This window comes from Sceloporus occidentalis, unplaced genomic scaffold (assembly GCF_023333645.1).
Source record: "Sceloporus occidentalis isolate IW3139 unplaced genomic scaffold, rSceOcc1.0.p SCAF_330, whole genome shotgun sequence".
Taxonomy (NCBI): domain Eukaryota; kingdom Metazoa; phylum Chordata; class Lepidosauria; order Squamata; family Phrynosomatidae; genus Sceloporus; species Sceloporus occidentalis.
The window spans coordinates 378,680-401,646 of NW_028317310.1; the positions used below are offsets into that span (position 1 = coordinate 378,680).

A 22,967-nucleotide genomic window follows, 5' to 3' on the forward strand; every position below is an offset into this window, starting at 1 on the left:
GCATCTACCACCTATGATGGGAGTCTGTTCCATTTATCGGCCACCCTGTCTGTAAAACCTTCTTGCTAATTGAGCTTCACATTGTACAGGACCAGTTGAGCCTGTCCTGCAGGAGAAGTCTCTGTAGGGCTTGCCTTTCATAATGTACGGTGATATCAGGGAGCACATTTTAAGTGAACGGAACAATCTTCCCGGTAAAGTTTGTTCCTTTCTTTCACCTAAAATGTATGTTTAACCCCTTAAGGACAATGGGCGGTCCCTAAACCCATTGTAAACAATGCGCTTTTGAGCCCGTACATGTAAGGGCTTTGTCATTAAGGGGTTAAATATCTATTGTTTATTGTTTTACATGTGTTGGACTATGCAGATATGATTTGTACAGGCCACGCGACTGCTTTTAACATGCGTGACCAAATTGTTGCTCCATGTCATTCATCGATGCATCGATTCATCGCAGCACTAGGGGGCGCCCTTGTCCCTGGAGCTGGAGGATTCTGATTCTCAACTAGAAACACAAATTAGTTACAAATGAATCATCTGTAATGCAAACAATCACTGTTATCACAACAGCATTTCAGAAATGGCTACATTCACTTTACATTAAAAAATAAAGGCCTTCTTCTCATTGAAAGGGTTTAATACACAGTTAGGAGAAATAAGTTCACTGACGTCACGGATGACAAGGTGCAAAACACATTTACTCATCGGGATTGTATAGGAAACTCACAAACAGAGAGCAGAAATGACCCAGTCAGGGTGTAAATGCTGCATTCTTACCTATATCCTCCCTCTCCAAACACTCCATACCTGAGCATCCTTACCCACCTCCCTCTCATCACACCCTCCATACCTTAGTACACACTTACTATACTTTGCCTGCTTCCCAAATTCATTTTCTCCCCCCCCCCCCAAGGAGTATTTTTATTCTAAATCACCCTATCTGCCCCAACACCCCCCTTATCAGTGCCCCCCCACCGCTCCCGGGTTCTGCGTGTGGATTATCGATCATGCGCCCTCCGCCACTCCCATGTTATCTCTCCAAGTTTTATCGCTTTGGCTCCTCTCCCTGATCACACATTTAACCCCTTTCTCTCCGCACGGTGCCATTCACCGCCCTCTCTTTTGTAAGTCACTTATCTTTATGTTCCCTCCTCATTCACAAGTTTTGGGAGCTCCTGCCCCCTCCCTCCCACTCACCGGGCGACCCCACCTGCCCTTCCTACCCTGGCCGCGCGCTTTTTTTCACTCTATGCCCCAGACTTCCCTCTTCCCTGTCAACTCCCTCATCCCCTCACCTCTCACCCCCTCGTACCTTTCCTCTCCCGGCTTCTCCTATTTCACTCCTCCCTTAAACTTTCTGCCCCCTCCCACCCGCTCTCCTCCTCTCACCTCTTTCACAACACACTCTTCCTGGTTATGTCTTTACCGATCACAGCCCCTCAAGGACTGCCCTGGGACCTGGACCCTTTCCCAAGTGACAGCTCCTGAGAGACATCTCCTGCACATTGAGAGACATCTCCTGCGCATTGAGAGACCTCACCTGCGCATTGAGAGACCTCACCTGCGCATTGAGAGACCTCACCTGCGCATTGAGAGACCTCACCTGCGCATTGAGAGACCTCACCTGCGCATTGAGAGACCTCACCTGCGCATTGAGAGACCTCACCTGCACCAACAATCCATGCTCTGGACTTTGGAACTTAAGAATAAGACATTCTCATCCTTGGCACTCTGAGACATCTCGTCTATTATTTGCACTCTGAGACATCTCGTCTATTATTTGCACTCTGAGACATCTCGTCTATTATTTGCACTCTGAGACATCTCGTCTATTATTTGCACTCTGAGACATGGCATCTTTCCCAGTTCTTGGATGTAGCTCCTGAAGACCATCATCCAAGCTCAGGTCAACTGCTTGGTGTCCACCTGTAGCTGCTGGTAGAGGTTCCTCGGGGGAGCTTTAGACACTGCAGAGAAGCACCTGGGAATGTCAGAGACATCCTGGAATAAAAAAGAGATCCATCTACCACCTGGCTGCCGGCGGTCTTCAAAAGCTTTGTAATTTGTAACTAGTCTGTGTATTTTTGGTGGGTTCGTCTGTAGCTGGGACCTCAGTAACCACAGACATGGCTGAGCAAGAGGGTCTGGAGTACGGCAAGGCGGATTTTGTTCTCATGGACTCTGTCACTTTACCAGAATTCATGGACAACCTAAAGCTCAGGTGAGTGACCTGCTGCACACCTCGCACGCTGCGTGCACCTACACACCTCGCACTACACACCTTGCATGCTGCGTGCACCTCCACACCTTGCACTACACACCTCGCACTACACACCTCACATGCTGCGTGCACCTCCACACCTCGCACTACACACCTCGCACGCTGCGTGCACCTACACACCTCGCACTACACACCTCGCACGCTGCGTGCACCGTTCCTTATCACGCTCTCCCCTTGCCCCTGTTCTGGAATTTTGACCCTGTGAGGGACTGACCTCTCAGACATCAGCTCTGTCATCACTTAACATCATGTTCTGCAAAGCTAATGCCTTAACCCTTTAAATAACCGAGGCAAACGCAAAGCGATGTGCCTCTCTGGCATGTAACTGGTTAACCACCTGTGCTATAAATAGACTTTGGGGGATTGTTTTAAGGGGATTCTTGTTGTTGGGAGGATTTAGATCCAGGAAATCTATGTTTAATCAATGGCGTGGTAATATATCATTATTGGTGTTTTGGTCCTTGGGGGTCACCGTACTGCCCAGGGGGGCACATTTACATTCACCTAGGCACACCAAGAATGTGGGGGCACAAAGTGAAAAGATTTTGAGGGGTTCCATCTCCAACATAAGTGATGGAAGGATCGGAATTTAAGAAATCGATACATTATAGAAGTTTACAAAAAAGAGGGATAACCGCCCCCCGCATCGCCTTAGCGTGGGCCGCTTTGTACTAACGGGGCTCTAAGCAGCGGATTTGTACCGTAGCACCACCCAAAAACAATAATGTAAAGGGGGATGTTGGCAGGGTATTGGCACCAACATGGCCCTAATGGGTGAGGGAGAGTTGTAGAGTTGGATGAGCCCATAGACGCATGGTATGGCCCAGGGCAAAGCCAGTTCTGGGCTTCGCTTGCCACAAGTGGGAGAACCACTTGGCGAGAGGAAGATTTTAAGCCGGCTCGCTCTACATGGTTGGTACGGGTGGGCAGGGATATTGTTAGCAGTGATGTATATACCTGGGGTGCTGAACGATGGTACTGCCGGGCCCCCTGGACCCTAGCTGCCCCCTCCGCCCCTCCCCCTTTAATGTAGAGCGCCAGGATATGACGTTATGGCAAGTATCTTTGGGGTAGCCGGGATCTCAACAGGACATTGCAGCCACCTGGCCAATGAACATATATGAAGGCACTTATCTCAGGGAGAAGCTGCATCTCCAGAGGGGATCCAATGCTGTGTGCACAGATTTGCATCCAATCAGTGGCCGGGAAGTGCTCCCCTAAAATCAATTGGAATGCTTTCCACACGGGGGTTTGGAATATCACATGCCAAAAGATGCGTTCAACCGATCAGATCTCCTGGGCGGCAAATAGCCATGGGATAGGGAAAGGGGCAAATACATATACAAGGGGGGGGCAATACAAACATTTAAAGGGACCAGACAGCTGTTAGGGTGCATCACACTATGGGAAGAGGGGTAGGACATTCACCCTGCTAGACTTCGGCTCAGGCCTTCTGGCAATGTTAGATCTGTTTGAGATAAATGGGAGTTCTGGTACGTGCAATTATTGATATTTATATTTATTGATCGCCCTAAAAACATGTTTTCGCTTACGCCACAAACCCCAATAACGTCTCATATGGTTCACTCCAAAGACCTGACATTAATCTGGTTGATTTTTGAGGTCTGGCTCAACTAAGGTGTAACAGTAAATATTGGACAAGGATGTGCATTTCCGGAATATTTCCGTCTTTCTTGTATTACGTTGAGTATGTCAAACTGATAAAGGAGAACATCCTAAGAATGTTTACCTCCTCACATACTCAAATCCGGCACCGCCCTAAAGGGGAGGGGCTTAACACGATAGTCATGTGGTTGGACCATGGCCACTCGTACAAAAATAGGTTGCAGTAGACAAACCATATTTATACGCGGCAACTATTCCAAGGGGAGGAGCCAGTACCCCTAAAGGGGAGGAGCTTAACACAATAGCCATGTAGTTGGACGATGGCCACTCATACAAAAAAGGTTGTGGTAGACAAACCATATTTATACTCGGCAACTATTCCAAGGGGAGGAGCCAGCACCCATAAAGGGGAGGGGCTTAACACAATTGCAGGGTACCTTTCCTCCAATGACAGGCGCACGGATGTATAGTGTCCCTTTAAACATGCTGTCACCAGTAAAGAGGGGTCAAGGAGGGATCGATCCCTCTAAATGTCACCGCTATTAGCTAGCCTTATTCGAACATTAACTAGCCCTTTATACATTTGGCACAATTTGCCCAAATTTTGGGTTTCTAGGACAGATTTGTACAGATGTTAGGAGCCAGACTGGAATCCGCGAGCCCGCGTGATATTTATCCTCAGAGATCAACATGAAATTTAGGAGCCAGATCTAAACACCTAGGAGCCCTGGCTACCTGGCTCGTTGCATTTGCATGACTTTTGTTCTTTTTGTCGGCTTTTCCACCTGTTCTTCCTCTAATCCTCTATAAACCCATGAAATAAACATTGACACATGTTCCCTCTGCCCTTCGCTGAGAGATTCCGGGTCTATTTTCCTTTTTTTTATTCACTAATTTAGAACACACTTCCCTGCTTTCCTTGTGTTCGTCTCCGAGGCGGTTGCCAAGTGGTACTTTTCTTGTGATTAAATGTCTGGGAGCTCGGGAAAAAAAAAACAGGAAGGAAATGACTCTCCCAGAATACAAACCTTATATTGTCACTGAAAAAAAATCTTATTTTTTCTTTATTTATTCAGAAGAAAAAAAAAAAGACCAGAACCCAAAATGGGTAGAAAAATTTCCCTACAATTAAAGAGGGCACGGAGGTCTGTTTTTTAAGGAAAGAATAGATGTAATAATACTTTGGCCGCGTCGCCTCCCAGCTGTGGTTGTTTTCGCCCAAAGAACGTCGAACGTCGATGTTTTCTCGCTGTCAGAAAGATGGCAGATGGTTTCGCCGCAAGACTTTTTATTTCCAGCCGCCTTCTCGGTAAATACATCTAAAGACGTTTTTTTAACCCCTTAAGGACAATGGGCGGTCCCTAAACCCATTGAAAACAATGCATTTTGAGCCCGTACATGTACGTTGTCATTAAGGGGTTAAATACATGTCTGTTTTTAATCTTTCGGCCCCAGCGCTCTCTTGTGTACTTTTTTTGATCTCTACGATGTGCTCACCATATTGCTAGGGACCGTAACTAATGATTTTCCAAAAAGAGAGGGTTTAGGGGGGCCGCTGAGAGTGCTGCCTACTTGACATGCATTCATCCAACCTGCTGTGAAATAAGGCAAAGAAAACAAACAAACAAAAAAAAAAATACCTTTATGGAGAAGCTGCAGTTCCACAGCTGCAGCTTCCCGATTCTATGGATTAGAATGGATGGGTCAGAATAACCTACAGAAGTCCCTGGTCTTCCAAGTCATGTTTGTATAAGGCTAGTAGCATTGTACACAGAAACCAAACAGCCAAGGGATGCTGAACAAAGACACTCAGTGTTGCTGCTCAGTCCTAGATAAGAATAATGGCGAGTCAGCATTTTAAATACCAGGGAAAGTTTCTCTGAAGTCTGACAGGTCAATGACTCTAATGTATTACGCAAAAAAAAAGGCCAAAGCTATTATAGTAATCATTTTAGAATTTAGAGAAAGCAGCCTGCACTATAGAGATTACGAGCTGCTTCTATGAATGCTCTCTATTGTTGGGTTCCAATCATAGACTCTTACTTCACTTGCAGTAAGGACTCTAATTTGACTTAGATCAGAAGAAAGAAGTCCCACTACCTGCTTTAAGTGAGGTCCAATCAGAGAATCAGAGTACACATGCTGTCCCATTCAGAGTTTAACTTCCCCTGAGGACCTTGGACCAAGGATTGTGACATTACAGGGGTTCCCTTGTGTCAGGTGAGACCCCTGGGCAAGGCGATGTCTAGACTCTCTGATGGAAAACAACATGGAGATGAAGCAAGAGAACAGAGAGTAAGTGAAAAAAACATGGGAGAGAAGAGAGAGAATAAAGGGGGATGGAGTGAGGCAAGGGAGAAAGAAATAAGGAGGGAGAGAAGAAAGAAAGTGGAAGGGAGATAATAAGAAAAAGAAAAACTAGAGACAGAAGAGAGAAGAAAAGGGAGAGAGTAAAGAAAGAGGGTTAAGAGCGAGGAAAGAGGGTTAAGAGCGAGGAAAGAGGGGAAAAGAGAGAGATAATGACGCTGATTGAAATATTGAATGGTTCTCTGTCCACGAGGCTTAGCGTTATCACTATGGGCATCCTGGCCAATAAGGGTCTGAGCCACAAGTCATAGTCTACTTAATACGGGGAGGTGTAGATGAGCTTCAGAATGTTCTTTAATGATTATTAAATAACTAAAATTGCCATGACTGCTTCCTTTGTTCCTTTATGGCCAAGCCCAACAACGCTCTCTACAGAAGGACGCTCTCCTGCAAGCACTTGACCACAGCTCATGCAAATAGTTCCAAAGGTTATCTGTCGCCTGCGCTTTGGTGTCTACGCGGTGATCCCATTCTATCCGCCTGCGGTGCTACAGATTAAAGGGGCTGTTCCACACATTCGGCAGAATTTAATGCTTGAACTAAAATCTTTCCTCATTCATACAGCGATACAAAAACAGGTGCTGATAATCTGTTGCCATAGAAGCAAAACAAACTTCTTAAAAGTCCTTATTTTATCAGTATTATTTTTTATTATTATCTTTTATTTATATAGCACCAACAATTTACGCAATGATTTTAATTTCTGATTGAACCTTCAGGGTATGAAGTAAAATGACGGATCTGCTAAGGGGTTATTTGCTCATCACGGTACAATGAATGTTTTTTTGTGGCACGGAACCTTTAATTACGGCGGTGAAACGGCGGACTATGTCAGGCTGGTTTTATATAAAACGCTTGCCAAAAGCATGCAACTTGTCTGTTTTTGTAATGCCCACATATCCCACAAGCTGTCAAGCCGCGCATGAAAAGTGTCATTTAAGCGTGAGTAATGGCTTAAATACACGAATATGTTCAAAAAAAGATATAATAATAAATGCTTTTTTTGGGAACCGAAACCATCTGCGATCCACGCTAGACAGGTTAGAGACTCTTTACTGTCCGCGACACCCACGCTAAAATATAAGGCGTGATAAGGTACTTTTAATATACATTTTTGGTAAAAGAAATAAGACTTACCTGATGTAGAAGCTGCTGACCTGCTGGCGTTATGACAGGAGGCACGTATACCATGTGGCGCGCAGATAGCATATGTATTATTATACATACAATGGCCGGAGTGTCCCAATAGGTGCTGTAAATACTCACAAGGTGAAAAATAATGAAGCATTATTGGCAGCAGATATTTTTATTTTTATTATTATTATTATTACGAGCTTTAATGGATCCACTTGTGCATCAAGTAGTCCTTGGGGGGTCCATCTTCATTACAAGGCCAAGACCTGTGTTATTCCCCTTTTGGTCTTTGTAAACCATATGCAAGGCTTAGGAACTTCCCAACTTCTACTCCCGGTGAATCGAGACTATCCTGCCGAGCTCTGCCTCTGTCCTCAAAAAGCTGGACAGAGGTAGAGCTTGTGGTACAGCAGGATAGAGTGACAAAATCAGGACTGTCCCACGCAACGCGTGACAGTTGGGAGGCATGTTAAAAACATTGACGAGTGCTCCTGTAAGAGGGACTTCTTCATTGTCTATCTGGGTCAGTACAGTTGGAGATACCTCAGAATGGCCGATGAGGTATCTTTGTGTATTCTTTTGGAAGCTCACCACTTACTAACCAACTTGGAAGATGCGGGTAGGAGGTCCCACTGATGTTGGTGGGCGGTCCTGCTGATATTGGTGGGTGGTCCCGCTGACATCGCAGGACACACCCCATTGTTGGATTGGAAGTGGGCGGGGAGTGGGGGGGTTTCCCTGAGACCTGGAGAACTGCGCTTTACCCAGAGTCTCCTGGCAGACGTGAATAACATCTGCAAGAAGACAACACAATAACACTACTAAAAATACCTATAGAAATGGAATCTCTTATTTCTAAAAATGCCCAATCCTTTTGTGATCTTTCCCGTCAGTCCTAATCTTACCAAGTAACACACAATAACGTGGCTTCTTGACACTATGGATGGATTTCCTGTTTATGAATCCGTGAGAAACACCTTCTGGAGCACATTCGGAAGACATTTACAAACCCATATGTTCTGCACATTTATGAAGGATTATAAAAAAGGGGCAAAGTTCCTGTAAGCGCTTATCACCTACTAGAACCAACACGGTCTAATTTGAGTCACACGGTTATGGGATTAGTCTCTCGTTGGTTGAAAGAGATATACTGACCATAACAAAGTTCAGACCTCTGCACGTAAGGGCCAAAGAGTGCAATAACACATTTAAGAATGATAAGCCGTTTGTCACAGCTCAACTGAGGAGATGTGTAGGCCTGAGGACAACCTACTCCATGATGAAGCAGAGACATCGGAACATAGACAGCATAGGGTCGGACTGGGGATGACGAGGCAGCCCTGGCACTTTAAGGCCATCGGCTGCCAAATGACGTAAGCATGGTGGATGGCATATCCAGCCGCTGGCCGTACACAGCCATTGGAGTGGTAGATCGGATGAGCATGGAGCTCTGTCGGCCAGTGGCCCAGGGTGTGACAGATGGCCGGTCCGAGCATGGTCAGCAAGAATCAGTCCTGCTAAGGGTCTAGCTCTACAATTTTAACGTGATGAGTGATGAAAGAACAATGTTAAACTCAGCCGGTATGGTAAGCCGAGTGTACATGTAGTAAAGGGTGGAGTGACTGGGTCTGCCTTTGATTTGCAAAGCTTACAGTAAGCGCTTACTAGAGAGTTCCTTAAAAAGAAGGCTGAACTGGAAGGTATTCCTTTGTTACAGTTTCAGAAGCCATTGTTTCCTTCCTAGTAGCCTTCATCAGGCCCTGTCCTAATGACACATTTTACTTTACTAGGTCTCCACTTTTATTGAGTGCAGGTTGGGTTCTACTTTGAAGGGTGCAGCTTGATTTATATCTCAGGTTCCTCCTAACAAAAGAGACAGACAGTGCAGACTCATACCTTTCTCACTTTCTCCATGCAAAGCGCACTTAAGTGGCCATTTACGAGCACAAGCACAGAAAGGTAACCTTCATCAGTCTTGTCTTAGACACATGAGCCATATGCCTATCCCGTGCATATCTAATAACCTCCACCGCTGCTGGGAGGCTGTTCCACTTATCTACCACCCTCTGTCCAACTCATAATGGTGATGCTGCCTTATATATCCCTTTATGAAATTGTTCCTTTTAATCTGTGACTTAAATCGGGGTAATTTTTGTGTAAGAGCACAAAGTCCATCATATTAAGAAACCTTCTGCTCTTCTCTCCAGCCTAACCTCTTTATTGCTGCAATAAAAGGCTCAGCACCTTCTGAAATGAACCCACTAACCCCGACGCAATCTATTCACAAGAAATCTGAGATCCCCATGGGCAAAAATACCTAGATAAGATCTTATCAGCGGCGGTTATATTCAGAAAAATTACTCAGCAGATTATTTACAAGAAATGATGTGCTGACGCAGATGTTTGAGGAGCAGAGTTAGGAGGAGTAGCTGAAGGCCCTTTGGTGATCCACCCTTGTTCTTCTGAGACACCGTGTATATCTTCAGCACGCCGTTCCCCTGGGCACGTGTTACCGTATGCAGGCCGGTCCTTTCATGTTGTGTATAGTCTCCACGGTATAGATCCCTCCATGGGTGATGAAATATCACACATAATGTATGAACAACAGTGTCGTTGCTGTACAAGGTATACTCCCACAGGTAGCTGGGCGAGCTGCTGATACAATCCATAAAACTCCAAATAAAAAATCACAAACGCATAAAAATGTTCAAATGCGTTCTTTGTTTTAGAAAACTTTATCGCAGCGGCTATAACAGCTATTCTGTAACTATAAGTAGCATATTTTTTGTTTCTGTACGAGTTATTGTGGCTTTTAGGCTGTCGAGCTCTACGATACACTCAAGAGGGATTTGGGTCATCAAGAGGGACTGTTATTGCTAGAGAGGGACGCTTGGGAGGTACAGTATGGAAACACATCCTCCAACGCGATTATTCCTGATCAGCAACAAGGTGATTAATCCCACATCTCTTTCCCTAAAGGGGTTAACGCCGCTCATATAAAATGCAACAACTTCTTTTCTCTGCTCTCTCTTCTGTGGAATAAGCCAACTACACCACAAAAATGTCCCTGCTAAATGGAAACACATTGAGGGATCAGAGAGACCGGGTGGAGATGTCCACGTGCCGATGAGTGTTTGTGTCTACAAAAATATCTAGTGTGTGTGTGTGAGTGTATGTATGTACCATATATATAATATATATATATATATATATATATATATATATATACACACACACACACACACACATACTAAATGGACAAAAGTATTGGGACACCTGACCATTACACCAACAGGGACTTTGATGACATCACATTCTTAATGCATAGACATTAATATGTATTTGGTCCCCCTTTGCAGCTATAACGGCTTCCACTCTTCTGGGACGGCTTTCCACAAGATTTGGGGGAGTTTCTGTGGGAATTTTTGCCCATTCATCCAGTAGAGCGTTTGTGAGGTCAGGCACTGATGTTGGACGAGACGCCGGCTCACAATCTCCTTTCCAGTTCATCCCAAAGATGTTCGATGGGGTTGAGGTCAGGGCTCCGTGTGGTCGGTCGGTCTCAAGAGTCTCAGGGTCAGCTCATTTACAAAGTTCCCAGGTATGCTTATAGGTTGTTGCCATAGTAATGGAAAAAGCTCCTCATTTTGGTAATTAAACCGATGAAAGAATAAGGTCTCTTGAAGGGTTCTTTCCTGGTGTTTAAATTTCAGATCTTTGCCCGTCAGAACATCACGTTTTATCTTATCACGAAATGGAAATGAAGCTGTAGGTTTTTTGTACGAAGGTTGCAAGCACAGGGCTCATGATTGTTTAACTGGCAAGTGGAAAACTTGAGTGTCCGACTTCACCCCATACTCACCCGGCCTGCCACTCCAGCAGCAGATCAGGTGCTGCGGTGAGCGGCCGCACATACTTTCTTTGGCAGCCACCGGCCAGGGCGGCCATGTCACCCCCAGTCCAGGCTTGCAGGGTAGGTTCCCTTTACATGTTCAGGTGTTGTTCATATTAAGCCCTATATGCAAATGTATCCAGAGATTTGTGAGCGGAAAATCTTAACTACCTCCTTGGAGGGTTCGAGCTTCCCTCGGGAGCAAGTAGATTAATGCCTGATCTTGTAGGAACGGAAAGTCTTTCGAGTAAACCCAAGTAAGCAGATACATTGAGGAACGTCCATCGAGTATCCTGGCCAAAGGAACGTCCATCGAGTATCCTGGCCAAAGGAACGTCCATCGAGTATCCTGGCCAAAGGAACGTCCATCGAGTATCCTGGCCAAAGGAACGTCCATCGAGTATCCTGGCCAAAGGAACGTCCATCGAGTATCCTGACCAACAGCAGGACTCGCTTACCATGTGTAGGAGCTCCATGATACTTCAGTTTGTTATCTCAGAGATAGTGATTGTGGTATTTAAAAAAAATTCTTGGCATACCTAACCATTTCTCATCCCTTCCATCCCATCCTTTGCTTGTTTTGGGCATTCTTTTCATTACTCTTTTTTTTTTTTTTTTTTTTTTTTTAATAGGCGTAGGGTTAGATATCGAAATATATATTCTGCTTGAGCATTAATGAGTCTCAGCAACCAGCGTAGAAAAAAAATATATTCTTATATTAAAGAGCGTTGGTTCTTTATAATTTGGCTCTCCTGTTGGCTTGCGCACTCTGGCCAAGGTCACACTGCGGCAGGGTGCATCGCCAAGACTATGTTTTTAGGGATTTTAAATGGATTTATGGAATATAATAAAAGTAAGGGACAAGGATTTGGGTTGCAAAAAGGGACGGTTTTCAGACGTGGCGTATTCAGTGGGACGGCAGCCTTTCTGCCGCATGACAGGGAGTCTGATTGCCGGGATATGACGTCAGATCCCAACGCCCCGGTAGAAAGGACGGCGTCACGGAGGGGGCAGGTGTCCAACGAGACAAAAAGTTGTCAGGTTAAGGCGTCTACAGCGTGATGTGATAGTCGAAAGAATCTCAAAAAGACTCAAAACCCCATACACATACTTTGGAGCGCATCAAGAGTTAAATATTAACCCTTTCATACTCCATGGTGCATGTATTCTATGTAGAGACTCGCCGAATTGGTTACCCAAATGGATCCTCATGGAAACCTTGATTTAAAGCTACACTTAATTGAGTCACCTGCATTCAAGCAGGGATATCAGCCACAACATCCTTGTAGCGAAAACAATAATTGGGAGAATTAGATAGGAATGTGACCCTGAGGTTCTACCCCCTGCACCCAGAGATTGGAGTGCAAGCCCTGCGACTCAGCGACAAACCCCGAGATGTCCCAGGTATGCGTAGCGATGCATTCTATTTCCGAACGGAAAGGGTTTAAAAGCCGAAATCTGCGGAGCGAGGGAATGACATCTTCTCCTACCTTCCACACCCAGCACAGGATGGGAGTTGCCTCTCCAGCATACCAGTGTCTGGCATTTCCTGCACAAAGTGCATGAATGTGGGATTTTAACCCATTAGATCAGATTTTGGTTAATCCCACCTGGAGTCGGGGTAGCTTAAATGCGGTGCCAGGGCCACGGCTCTGAAAGGGTTAATAGCGTGTGTGTGTGTGTGTGTGTATGTGAGATGTGTTCTTCGGTGAGGCACATTCGTTAGCCTACGTCACCCGCTGCCTTACTTTGGATAAACACACCACGGTCACTAGGAAGTTCATTCATTAACCCATTAAACCTTCCACCGGCTGTTTCCATCAGGCATTGAAACAAAGAATTTGATGGCAGACAAGACCCCACTGGCCCGTCTATTCTGCCTGTTACTATTAAAGACTCGGTCCTTAATCAGGCGTTAGTCTTGTCTTAGATTTAGGAGCCACAGACCTATCTAATGCATGCTTAAATTCTCTTATTGTATTAGCCTCTACCCCTTCTGCTGGGAGGCTGTTCCATATATCTACCACCCTCTCAACAAACTGAAACTTCCTGAACAATAGACCTTCTACTCATCAGAGGGGGCACAACACTCCGGTGCTTTAAACTAATGATTATTCCTCCCCGCATCATTTCATCTGGCTCCCCTGTCCTTCTCTCCTAGTCCGGGGGCCCCTCTTGGGCTGACTTTGAGTTATAAAGAGGCATTATATAGTATTTGAGAAAGGAAATGGTGAGGTATGAATAACACTACCTATTTATAGCCGCTCCTCCGACCCATTTACAGCTTGCCTCTGCTTAACCCCTTAACAGCCAGCAGCTGTTGGACATCATAAGGAACCCAAAAACCAGCTTGCTGCCTTTAAACCTCCGTCCCGTCACGTTGAAGACATCTCCGACGGCTTTCATTCACGTCGGAGAAGAAATTCCCGTCGCTCTCCCGTGATATATTTGTTTGTTTTTGTAGCTAATCTCCGGCCTCTCCAATGAAAAGTCCTTTAAATGTCTAATACCAAAAAAAAAAAATACAAGAACAGAGCTCAATGTGTGGATCCAAGTCCCGCTACGTCACGTGTAATAGGCTGGGGGTTTTTTACGGCCAATTCTCCGTTTTAAGAAAAAAATCCACGTTTTCTCAGGTGCCCTATTTTTTGGTATTCTTGTAGATTTGCCAAATCGTCCATTTAAAACAAGCACGTTGCTTGTTCCACCGCTGCGTTGACGTAAACCTCTGTCTGATCTTTTTTTCTTTCTTGTGAGATGCCCTCATATTTGAGACTTCCCATAGCTTTTTGTGCAATGAGGTAAAGCTCTATTTATTTCGGACCAAGGGTTGTACGCGTGCCATGTAAAATCATTTCCCCACCATTAGCGTCTCCGCGATAGCAGACAACCGTTTCCCTTTCTTATAAAGGATACAATAAATGATAATAAATACTTCATACTAAAACTACAAAGTTCCCAGTTATCAAAGCCGATTAATGGACCTCAAGGATGGAGTTTTAGGTCAACCAGGTATATTAATTGCTCTTTTTGTATCTTATTCCCCAGTTTTAGATTCTCCATATTCACATCGTGCATTGAAATCTGAGACTTACAATAAAATGTTCCCGTGATGATTGTTCTTTGTGTTGATCTTCAAACTTTTGTAGACTTTGAGAGTCTCTGCCAAAGAAGAAGTTGTCTTCTTCTCCTATGGGGGTGAAAGTGCAGAAGCCTTAGATAACTTAGCTGGAACTGGTCATGGTGTCCATTGTGTCCTACTAGCTTACCAGTCCCCCCTTTGCAAGGAGATCAGAAGATCTCTGATGAGATGAACAGCCTGTTGTCACCACCTTACCTTTTCGTCTCAAGTTGGCGGTGACTGTGAAGGTCAGGGATCCATGTACCAGGGTGGCTCACTTCTATATTGTGTCGCTGACTTGGAGGCCACGATTACTTATCAATGCCTGAACTTGAATGTGACTTGTATTTCTTGTACTTTTGACCAGGTTTGAGAAAGGAAGGATCTACACGTTCATCGGCGAGGTGGTGGTATCGGTCAACCCATACAAGAATCTTCCAATCTATGGGAGGGATACCATTGAGCAGTACAAAGGGAGGGAGCTTTATGAAAGACCTCCCCATCTCTTCTCAATTGCCGATGCTGCATACAAAGCCATGAAGAGGAGGTGTAAGGACACCTGTATAGTGATATCTGGTATGGTTATTGGTATTTTAATTATTTCTTTCATTACACTTTGTCTCCTGTCTCACACTTTTTCTTGGTTCTCTTTTTTTTATTTACAGTCCCAAGTTGTCTCTTTGTTCCATTTTCCCAGTTTCTCTAACAACTTTAGATTGTACAGTACTTGTCACCCTTACTTCCAATTAGTTCTCACTTTGTTTTAATGTTTATTTCAGGGGAGAGTGGAGCAGGGAAGACAGAAGCCAGTAAGTACATCATGCAGTACATTGCGGCGATTACCAACCCCAGCCAAAGAGCAGAGGTGGAGAGGTAAGGTACTTCAGGCACTTGCAAGAAAAAGTAGACGTTCACGAATGCAATCAAATACATTCTTCAGTTAAATACATTCTTCCAACCTTTGTAGGTCAACTCAAAAAGGACCAAGTTGGTCCGTGGTTAGCTGTAAAAGGAAATTCACGAGAATTTCCATCGCTAGGCATTCACTACCTCTCTTGCTTGGCCCATCGAAGATACATCTGTCCAGGGTCACTTATGATCTCAAACTGCAGTGATAGTTTTCTCAATCGACTATATAGCTCAAAGCTAGGAGTTTCTCCTAACCTGAGCTTCCACCTAAATCAGAGTGGACTCAGCTCACGTGAGCTTGGAGATGCCCTGAGAATTCTTCTCACCATCTCTCAGCTAAAACCCGCCGCAATTAAATTACTGCTTTTTAAGGTACTTCAATGAAAGTGTAGAATTCTTTGCTATGTTTGGTGCGATCTCTCCAGACTTTAACTCGTTTTACCATTTCTTCTTTACAGGGTAAAAAATACGCTTCTGAAATCTAACTGTGTGTTGGAGGCCTTTGGGAACGCCAAAACCAATCGAAATGACAACTCCAGCCGATTTGGAAAGTACATGGATATTAACTTTGATTTCAAGGGAGACCCTATTGGAGGGCACATCAATAACTACCTGTTAGAAAAGGTGAGTTCTCTCCCTACTGTAAAAAAAAATTGAGGATGGGCTCATATCTACTGCTAAATTTAATTAGGATGAGATAAATTTTTACTTTTTTTATTGTTTTTTTTGTTCTGTTTCTAGTCTCGAGTTATTGTACGGCAACTGGGCGAGAGGAGCTTTCACTCCTTTTATCAGGTTAGTTTATTTTAATAATTCACATAATTTAATAATTGATTTCTGAAGGCAGTTGGTTCTTTTCTGGATTAAAATATATTACATTGTAAAAGTTAAGCTGTCGCTTTAAAACCATTTTATATTAGCGTGAACCTTTGTTCTTTTTTTATTACAGCACTAAGATATCAAACTTGGTGTGTAGTTGTTACTTTAGCGTCTCCATATAGTTTTTACCAATTTAAAAAAGGTTTAAAGGTTTTCTTTTTTATGGCGTCAATACTAGTTTAAAAAAGGACATTTGAAACTATTGTAAGTGTTATTTTCATAATATGTTATTACTTTTGTTAAGTATAGTTTGAAGAGTAGTGAAGATGGAGCCGAGTTGGCTGACGTTCTCCTTGGTCGTTATTTTGGTCCTCGCAGCTTTATGTTGTGGGCAACCATCAGCTCATCTACCTCTAGTTTCAACATAGCTCCATGGAGCAGATTAAGACTACTGATGCCTACTGATGCCTACAAATTATAGTTGGGGCATCCAAATTCTTTTTTTTCCCTTGAAACATAGAGCTTTCCCCTGAAAGACTCTAAAGAACATCTTTGTGTAACCTATTGTCAGAACCTTTCGACAGTCTTGTGTTCGCTGCCCTCGTGGTATAGGATAATTTTTAAAGTTTCATGAACTTTCTAGGGAATAATGTGCTTCATTATTGTTTTTATTATGGAAGTTGTACTAATTAAGATAAGTTTTCTCCAGTTGATTTTAGGAGCCCCAGAGCAAACCCTCCGTTCCCTTCACCTACAAAAAGATATCTCCACTTACACCTACACACGCTCCTTAGCTCAGGTCAAGGTAAGAACCGTTCCGTGACGTCTCTGAGGTTGCTCCTCTTTGTGTGTGTAAATGAAGTAAGCTCAGGTGGCCATCTGTTGTTAGCTATTAGGTCATGACACATATACATGCTTGCCCCTACAAAAAAATCTGTGTGGTGAGGACCCCTGGCATTTCAGAGATTGAGAGGGTCAATGAGGGTCTCTCCCATCCTGAATATCTTCATTGGCCCTGCCTGGGTGGACCTTGATTTTGTGACATCATGTACTTTTACTATTACATTTACATACATTTTTACTAAGTACATATCAACACTTTTTGACACCTCGCCAAACAACATTTTATCTAATTATTTACTTTTAATCTTTTTTTTTTTTAACCAAATGACCCCTTCCCCCTTCTGTCACTGTCTATCCCCCCCCCCCCCGCAGTCTTCGATTAATGATGCTGCTGATTTTCGAGAGGTGTCGGATGCCATGAAAGTGATTGGATTTAAGCCAGAAGAGATCCAGACTGTCTACAAAATCCTGGCTGCCATCCTGCACCTGGTGAGTGGCTGAGAAAAGAGGGGGAGGCCGTCTGAGGAAATGTTTGTATATGACTGTCCTGTGAGTCATGCCGTCTGTCCGTCCCACCGCAGTAACCTACGCAGGGCGTGGAATCGATCTCTCCCTGTATAAGGTGTTACCCACAGCGTAGACTAAGAATGCTGAGTATGTTCTTGACAGTAGATCGCAACAAAAAAGGGGTCGGCAGGATCTGTTCCAGTTCCAGAAATATATGACACAAGCAGGGCAGCTAAGGAACGTAGGAACTCTCTAGATTTCACCTGGAGGCTCCTAAAATCAGAGTTTATTACTAGGCCCTGTTGTCAATGGGCTTCCTGCTCTGGTTCCATCCTTTCCCTGCCCCTTTCAGGGTGATTTGGGGTTAGCCCCACCCCTATGTGCAGTAGCCCTGCCCCTTTATCTCAGTTATGCCCATCCTGTAAGGAGTGGGAGAGGAAGCGCTCCTTGGGGGCCACTTCCCAGCAAGGGAAAACTTTTTGTATAGTATTGGGGTTGTTGACTCTGTTCTTCCAAGTCCATGCAATGGATGAATGAGTAAAGGGACAAAAATAACCAGTTGGCTTATCTAGACATGGAATTCCAAATCTGTCCCTCGTAATAAAGAATAATTCGTACAGAGGGAAGCCAGGACTATTGTGTGTCACTTTTTGGTCTTCTCTCTCTCTTAAAAAAACCAAATTGTTTCCTACTCAGGGGAACCTCAAGTTTGTTGTGGATGGAGACACCCCACTGATTGAGAATGGTAAAATAGTGTCTGTGGTGGCAGACCTGCTGGGTTCCAAAGCAGAGCTTTTCGAAAAAGCCCTCCTTTTCCGAACGGTGGCAACCGGCAGGGACGTGATAGACAAACAACACACCGAGAAAGAAGCAATCTATGGCAGGGATGCATTTGCCAAGGTATGAATACGTTTCACTCCAAAGATCTTTGGTGTTACCCCCAGACGTTCGGGTTTCATGGATCTCCCTCTATCAGCTTAGATGAGTTTTTTTGGAAAAGGTTGGCGAATGAAGACAAGTAAATACTTATTCCGACATGATAATCCATATATGCTTTATCCCCCTTGTAGGCCATCTACGAGCGACTTTTCTGCTGGATTGTCACGCGCATAAATGATGTGATTGATGTGCGGAAGCAGGATGCAGCTCTTCATGGCAAGAACACAGTGATCGGTGTGCTGGATATATATGGTTTTGAGATCTTTGATAGCAACAGGTGAGAGCAGTCAACATTGACCACCGCACGGCGTTGCCCCAAGGACAACCCCACATAAGGCAAATTTAGCAGGGCTACACAATGCCGGACCTCGAGGTCTGCAAACAGACCAGAAATTCTGTGTATCGTTGCCTGAACACAAGTAGTTTAATGTATTTTTCCATTGAGATGCCTGTGCCCAGGACCTGTGGACCTCGATGATCAGAGATGTGTAGCCCTGCGCTGTAGACAAGTTGTTTTTGCGTTTTAATGTTTCCAACAAATGGATAGGTTCATGGATACTAGATATTTACGATCTTGAGTTTTTATACCAATTTGTGGTTGCATGGCCTTATTAAAATGTGAGCATTATGGGATCACGGGATGTGATCGCCCTCCATCGTTCTTATGACCAGACAAGAGACCAGTCTCATACTTGATATCTGTTAAGTGGTGTTGCTACCTGACCTGATCCATAAACCTCTCCCTTTTATACATGCAATTAATAATACACCTTAAAATGCTCATTTTCCCCCCAGCTTTGAGCAGTTCTGCATTAATTATTGCAATGAGAAGCTACAGCAGCTGTTCATACAACTTGTCCTGACTCAGGAACAAGAAGAATATCAGAGAGAAGGGATCCCATGGAAGCACGTGAGTAGTAATTGGCTTCTGTAGATGACTTAAAGGGACTAAATTGTCTAAACAATATGAATCTATGAAGCAAATAGCTTGTGGTTAAAGAGAGGGGGTTAAATGAATGGGCTCCTGGCTGTTATAATAAACATGCTTATGGTCCAGCATGAGGATATCCCCAAATCTATGGAAGCAACACATTTTATACCATCCGTTCCAATATAGAAGCAGAGAGAACTTAATGCGGAACTTTAATATACCAAGTAAAGCGAGTTCTGGTTAATGACACAAAAAACAGTTGGATCTTTAAAATTTCCTTTGCTTATTAGCTTTGATTATTTAATAATTCTGTAAAACAAATGTTTGGTGATTTACTTATATACAGATTGACTAAGACAATATCTGACCCTTGCAGGAAAATCACTGACCGCCCTTTCACGCTTTCTCCCCACAGATAGACTATTTTAACAACCAGATCATCGTGGATCTGGTGGAACAGCAGCACCGCGGGATCATCTCCTTGTTGGATGACGCCTGTATGAATGTGGGGAAAGTGACGGACCCCATGTTCCTGGATGCACTTAATAAGCAGCTGGGGAAGCACGCTCATTACTCAAGCAGAAAGGTAAGAGAGAACGCATAATGCTGGTTAGTACATATAAGAAAGCAGAATTGTATTATTGGGCACAATGGAATTGTCCAATGGAATTATTGAGCAGCATGTCTATATGGCCTATGACTGCGCATGCTCTATAAGACCATGCGGTATCTCTGTAAATATTTTTCGGTCTACTGAGCACTGGCTAGACAGTGACGCCAAGTGGCAAGTGCAGGAATTGCATTGTTCTAATTTGCGTTGGTAGGCTGTATTTTTTTGGGATGTTGAGCAGTTTTTAGGTATAGTTTTTAAATGTTTGCCACCATCCCACCCGTAATTAGTTTATTACCCGGAATCTACCGTCATGTAAATCTGAGGACTGCCTGCATTAGTGAACCTCGCAGACAGATTATCAGCTCCATGTGGTGGCAGAACCAAGAGGTGGGGGTTGTTGCCCTCTTTAGTTTCCAAACCCTGTTGGCTTAGTGTAGCATACAACTCTTTTCTTACTCCTGATTCATTGAGCTGGTCTGCAAAGGTGTGAACGAAGGCTTCGGAATATCTGGTTGTGTGTGGACCACCTTATACCAAATACACCTCAGGTCTCAGACTCTGTGAGTGACCTGGGGGGTTATTCTTATAAGATTGATAAAAGTTTGTTGGAAATATGCTTTATAAACACAAACCAAAAAAGAAGTTTAACCATCCCATAAAGGAGTAGCACCCAACTTAGACAGGGGAACGCCTAATAGAATACTTTACCACTGGAGCAAAAAATCAAAAGAAAGGGAGCCAAGCCAAGTTCTCTCTGCAGCAGAAGCTCACTGGTGGTGGACCTCCATACTGTATAGTGAAGCCAAGGAGCTGATAATCTTCCCTTTAGTGAATAGAGCCCAATCTGTTCAAAAACAAAGCAAAATCCATCTTAGAAAAATCTAGATACGCTTTATGGACACAACTATTGGGACACCTGACCATTAAACCATTAGGGAAATTGATGACATTGCATTCTAAATAGATGGACATTAATGTGTAGTTTGGAGCTATAACGGCTTCCGCTCCTCTAGGAAGGATTTGCACAAGATTTTGGGGAGCTTCTGTGGGGATTTTTGCCCATTCATCCAGTAGAGCGTTTGTGAGGTCAGGCACTGATGTTGGACGAGATGCCCAGCTTCTAATCTCCGTTCCAGGTCACCCCAAAGGTGTTCGATGGGGTTGAGGTCGGGGCTCTGTGCGGCCGGTCAAGTTCTTCCACCCCAAGCTCCTCCAACCATGTCTTTATGGAGCTTGCTTTGTGTGCTGAGGCGCAGTCATGCTGGAATAGAAAAGGGTCTTCCCCAAACTGGAAGCATCACATTGTCCAAAATGTTGGTTATGTCCTCATTTACCAATACGTTTGTCCATATAGTGTATTTCTAACTAAAGCAATTTTCCTTTATCTACTTAAACCATTAGAGTGATCTATAGAGCCCCACGGATCCCATACAAAAATAATGGCGATCAATATAGTTTGCATTTATCCGTGTGTATTGTGAAACCCCGCGGAACGAGTTGCGTCCGTTCATCATGGTGATCACGTAGCTGTCGGAGGAGGGGCGGGCTGCTAATGGTCTGATGGATTGTAATAACATGGTAATTACTGGGGTGTAACTCCACACCCGGATTAATATTTATGTGCAAGGGATGTTACTTCTGTCATGGAAGGATGATAAATTAGCCCAGGGTTTTGTTTCCACTTGTAATTGTGGCTTAGTATTATGTCGGTCAGAATAGTGTGGGCAAAAAGTGAGTTTATAATATACCGCAACAGCCTCCCCAAAACAAGAATGCAGATTAAAACCTGTGATCTGGCAATTCTAGCCGCTGATTGGCTGCTTGAAGCAGGAAAGTATTCCAATTTTAATCAATGGAAGCTCTTTCCATGCATGTGCATGGGGGTATCCTTTGGCTCCCCCGACATATACACTAAGTCACCACTGGAGCTGACCATTGGTGAATATATAGATATGTCAATCATGGAAACTATCTGGGGGCAAGGAAAGGGGCAAATGCAGATCAGGGATTCTCACGCCATGCATTTAGAAGTGGAACATCACGGAAGTTTAAAGGGACACATCAGCTATCATATGTATTACAGTGCATGTGATGGATGGAGGGTCCCTTTAATATCTATAATCATAGAAACGGAGATTATAAGTCGCCTGGATATCGCCATCATACTTGCCAAATGCTCCAACATAGTTGAAAGTCCTGATAGCATGTGTATGTAATTATTATGGATGTAAATATACCACAGGCACCCCTTTTCCCACGTAAAGGGGCGTATCTTGGCATTGCGCATGCAAAGTTGTCAGCATTACAAAAAGTGGAGAAAATGGCTGCGACAGCAAGCAGCTGGGACTGTTGGCACCTATGCTTCTGGTGTCGTTGCAGCGTTCTGTCCTAAGAGCTTTACCGTGTGCATTCAACAGTCCGTGGCATTGGACAAGTCTTTTACAACTCCTTGTCCTCTCTTATTCCTCAAGGTTATCAGTTGTTTGATTTTTGATTACTTCCAGCTTCCTGGAACACTCACCTTTCCCCATTCCTTTGTATTGAGTCAGTGTGATTATTGTGCTGACCAGCAGAGGGCGCCAGATTCTCTGTGAAATTCCCAGCGAACGGATTCCAGCACTAGATGATGTCATGTCTAGCCAATGGCCGCAGGCCACCGGTGTCACGTGACTTTCACTGTCTCGGTGCTGGTGGTGTGATGCTGGAGCCCAGGGGTTTGCTGCATCAGATGTAAAGAGCCAAAACAACCGTGGGGCCTATTCACTAAATTAGTTTTCAGGAGAGTTGTTTCGACTCGCTGTTATGATTATGTAATATTGTATTATTCGAAGACAAGCCCCAGTAAGCTTCTCGTGCAGGATGGCAGAGTTGACCCTGGATAATGCATTTGGAAGACTCTTCTCACTGTTTCTTGCAGGAGAAGCTCACTGGCGTTGGCCCTTCACAATGAATAGTGAAGTCCGAGTCCTTCTGCCATCCACATTT

At 44.2% G+C, this 22,967-nt stretch overlaps 1 protein-coding gene across 2 annotated transcripts in view; it reads left to right on the top strand.

The window, feature by feature from the left end:
• The first annotated feature begins 2,126 nt into the window (after window positions 1–2,126).
• LOC149274458 (unconventional myosin-Id) overlaps window positions 2,127–22,967 on the top strand; it is a 32,262-nt gene continuing 11,421 nt past the window's right edge. For both annotated transcript variants that reach the window (XM_089505461.1, XM_089505463.1), the window contains exons 1-11: window positions 2,127–2,221; window positions 14,789–14,997; window positions 15,201–15,294; window positions 15,789–15,954; window positions 16,072–16,125; window positions 16,859–16,954; window positions 17,365–17,481; window positions 18,196–18,399; window positions 18,570–18,715; window positions 19,234–19,348; window positions 19,785–19,955. In XM_089505461.1, coding sequence (XP_089361587.1) covers window positions 2,127–2,221; window positions 14,789–14,997; window positions 15,201–15,294; window positions 15,789–15,954; window positions 16,072–16,125; window positions 16,859–16,954; window positions 17,365–17,481; window positions 18,196–18,399; window positions 18,570–18,715; window positions 19,234–19,348; window positions 19,785–19,955 — 1,467 coding nt within the window. The remainder of the gene's footprint in view (window positions 2,222–14,788; window positions 14,998–15,200; window positions 15,295–15,788; window positions 15,955–16,071; window positions 16,126–16,858; window positions 16,955–17,364; window positions 17,482–18,195; window positions 18,400–18,569; window positions 18,716–19,233; window positions 19,349–19,784; window positions 19,956–22,967) is intronic.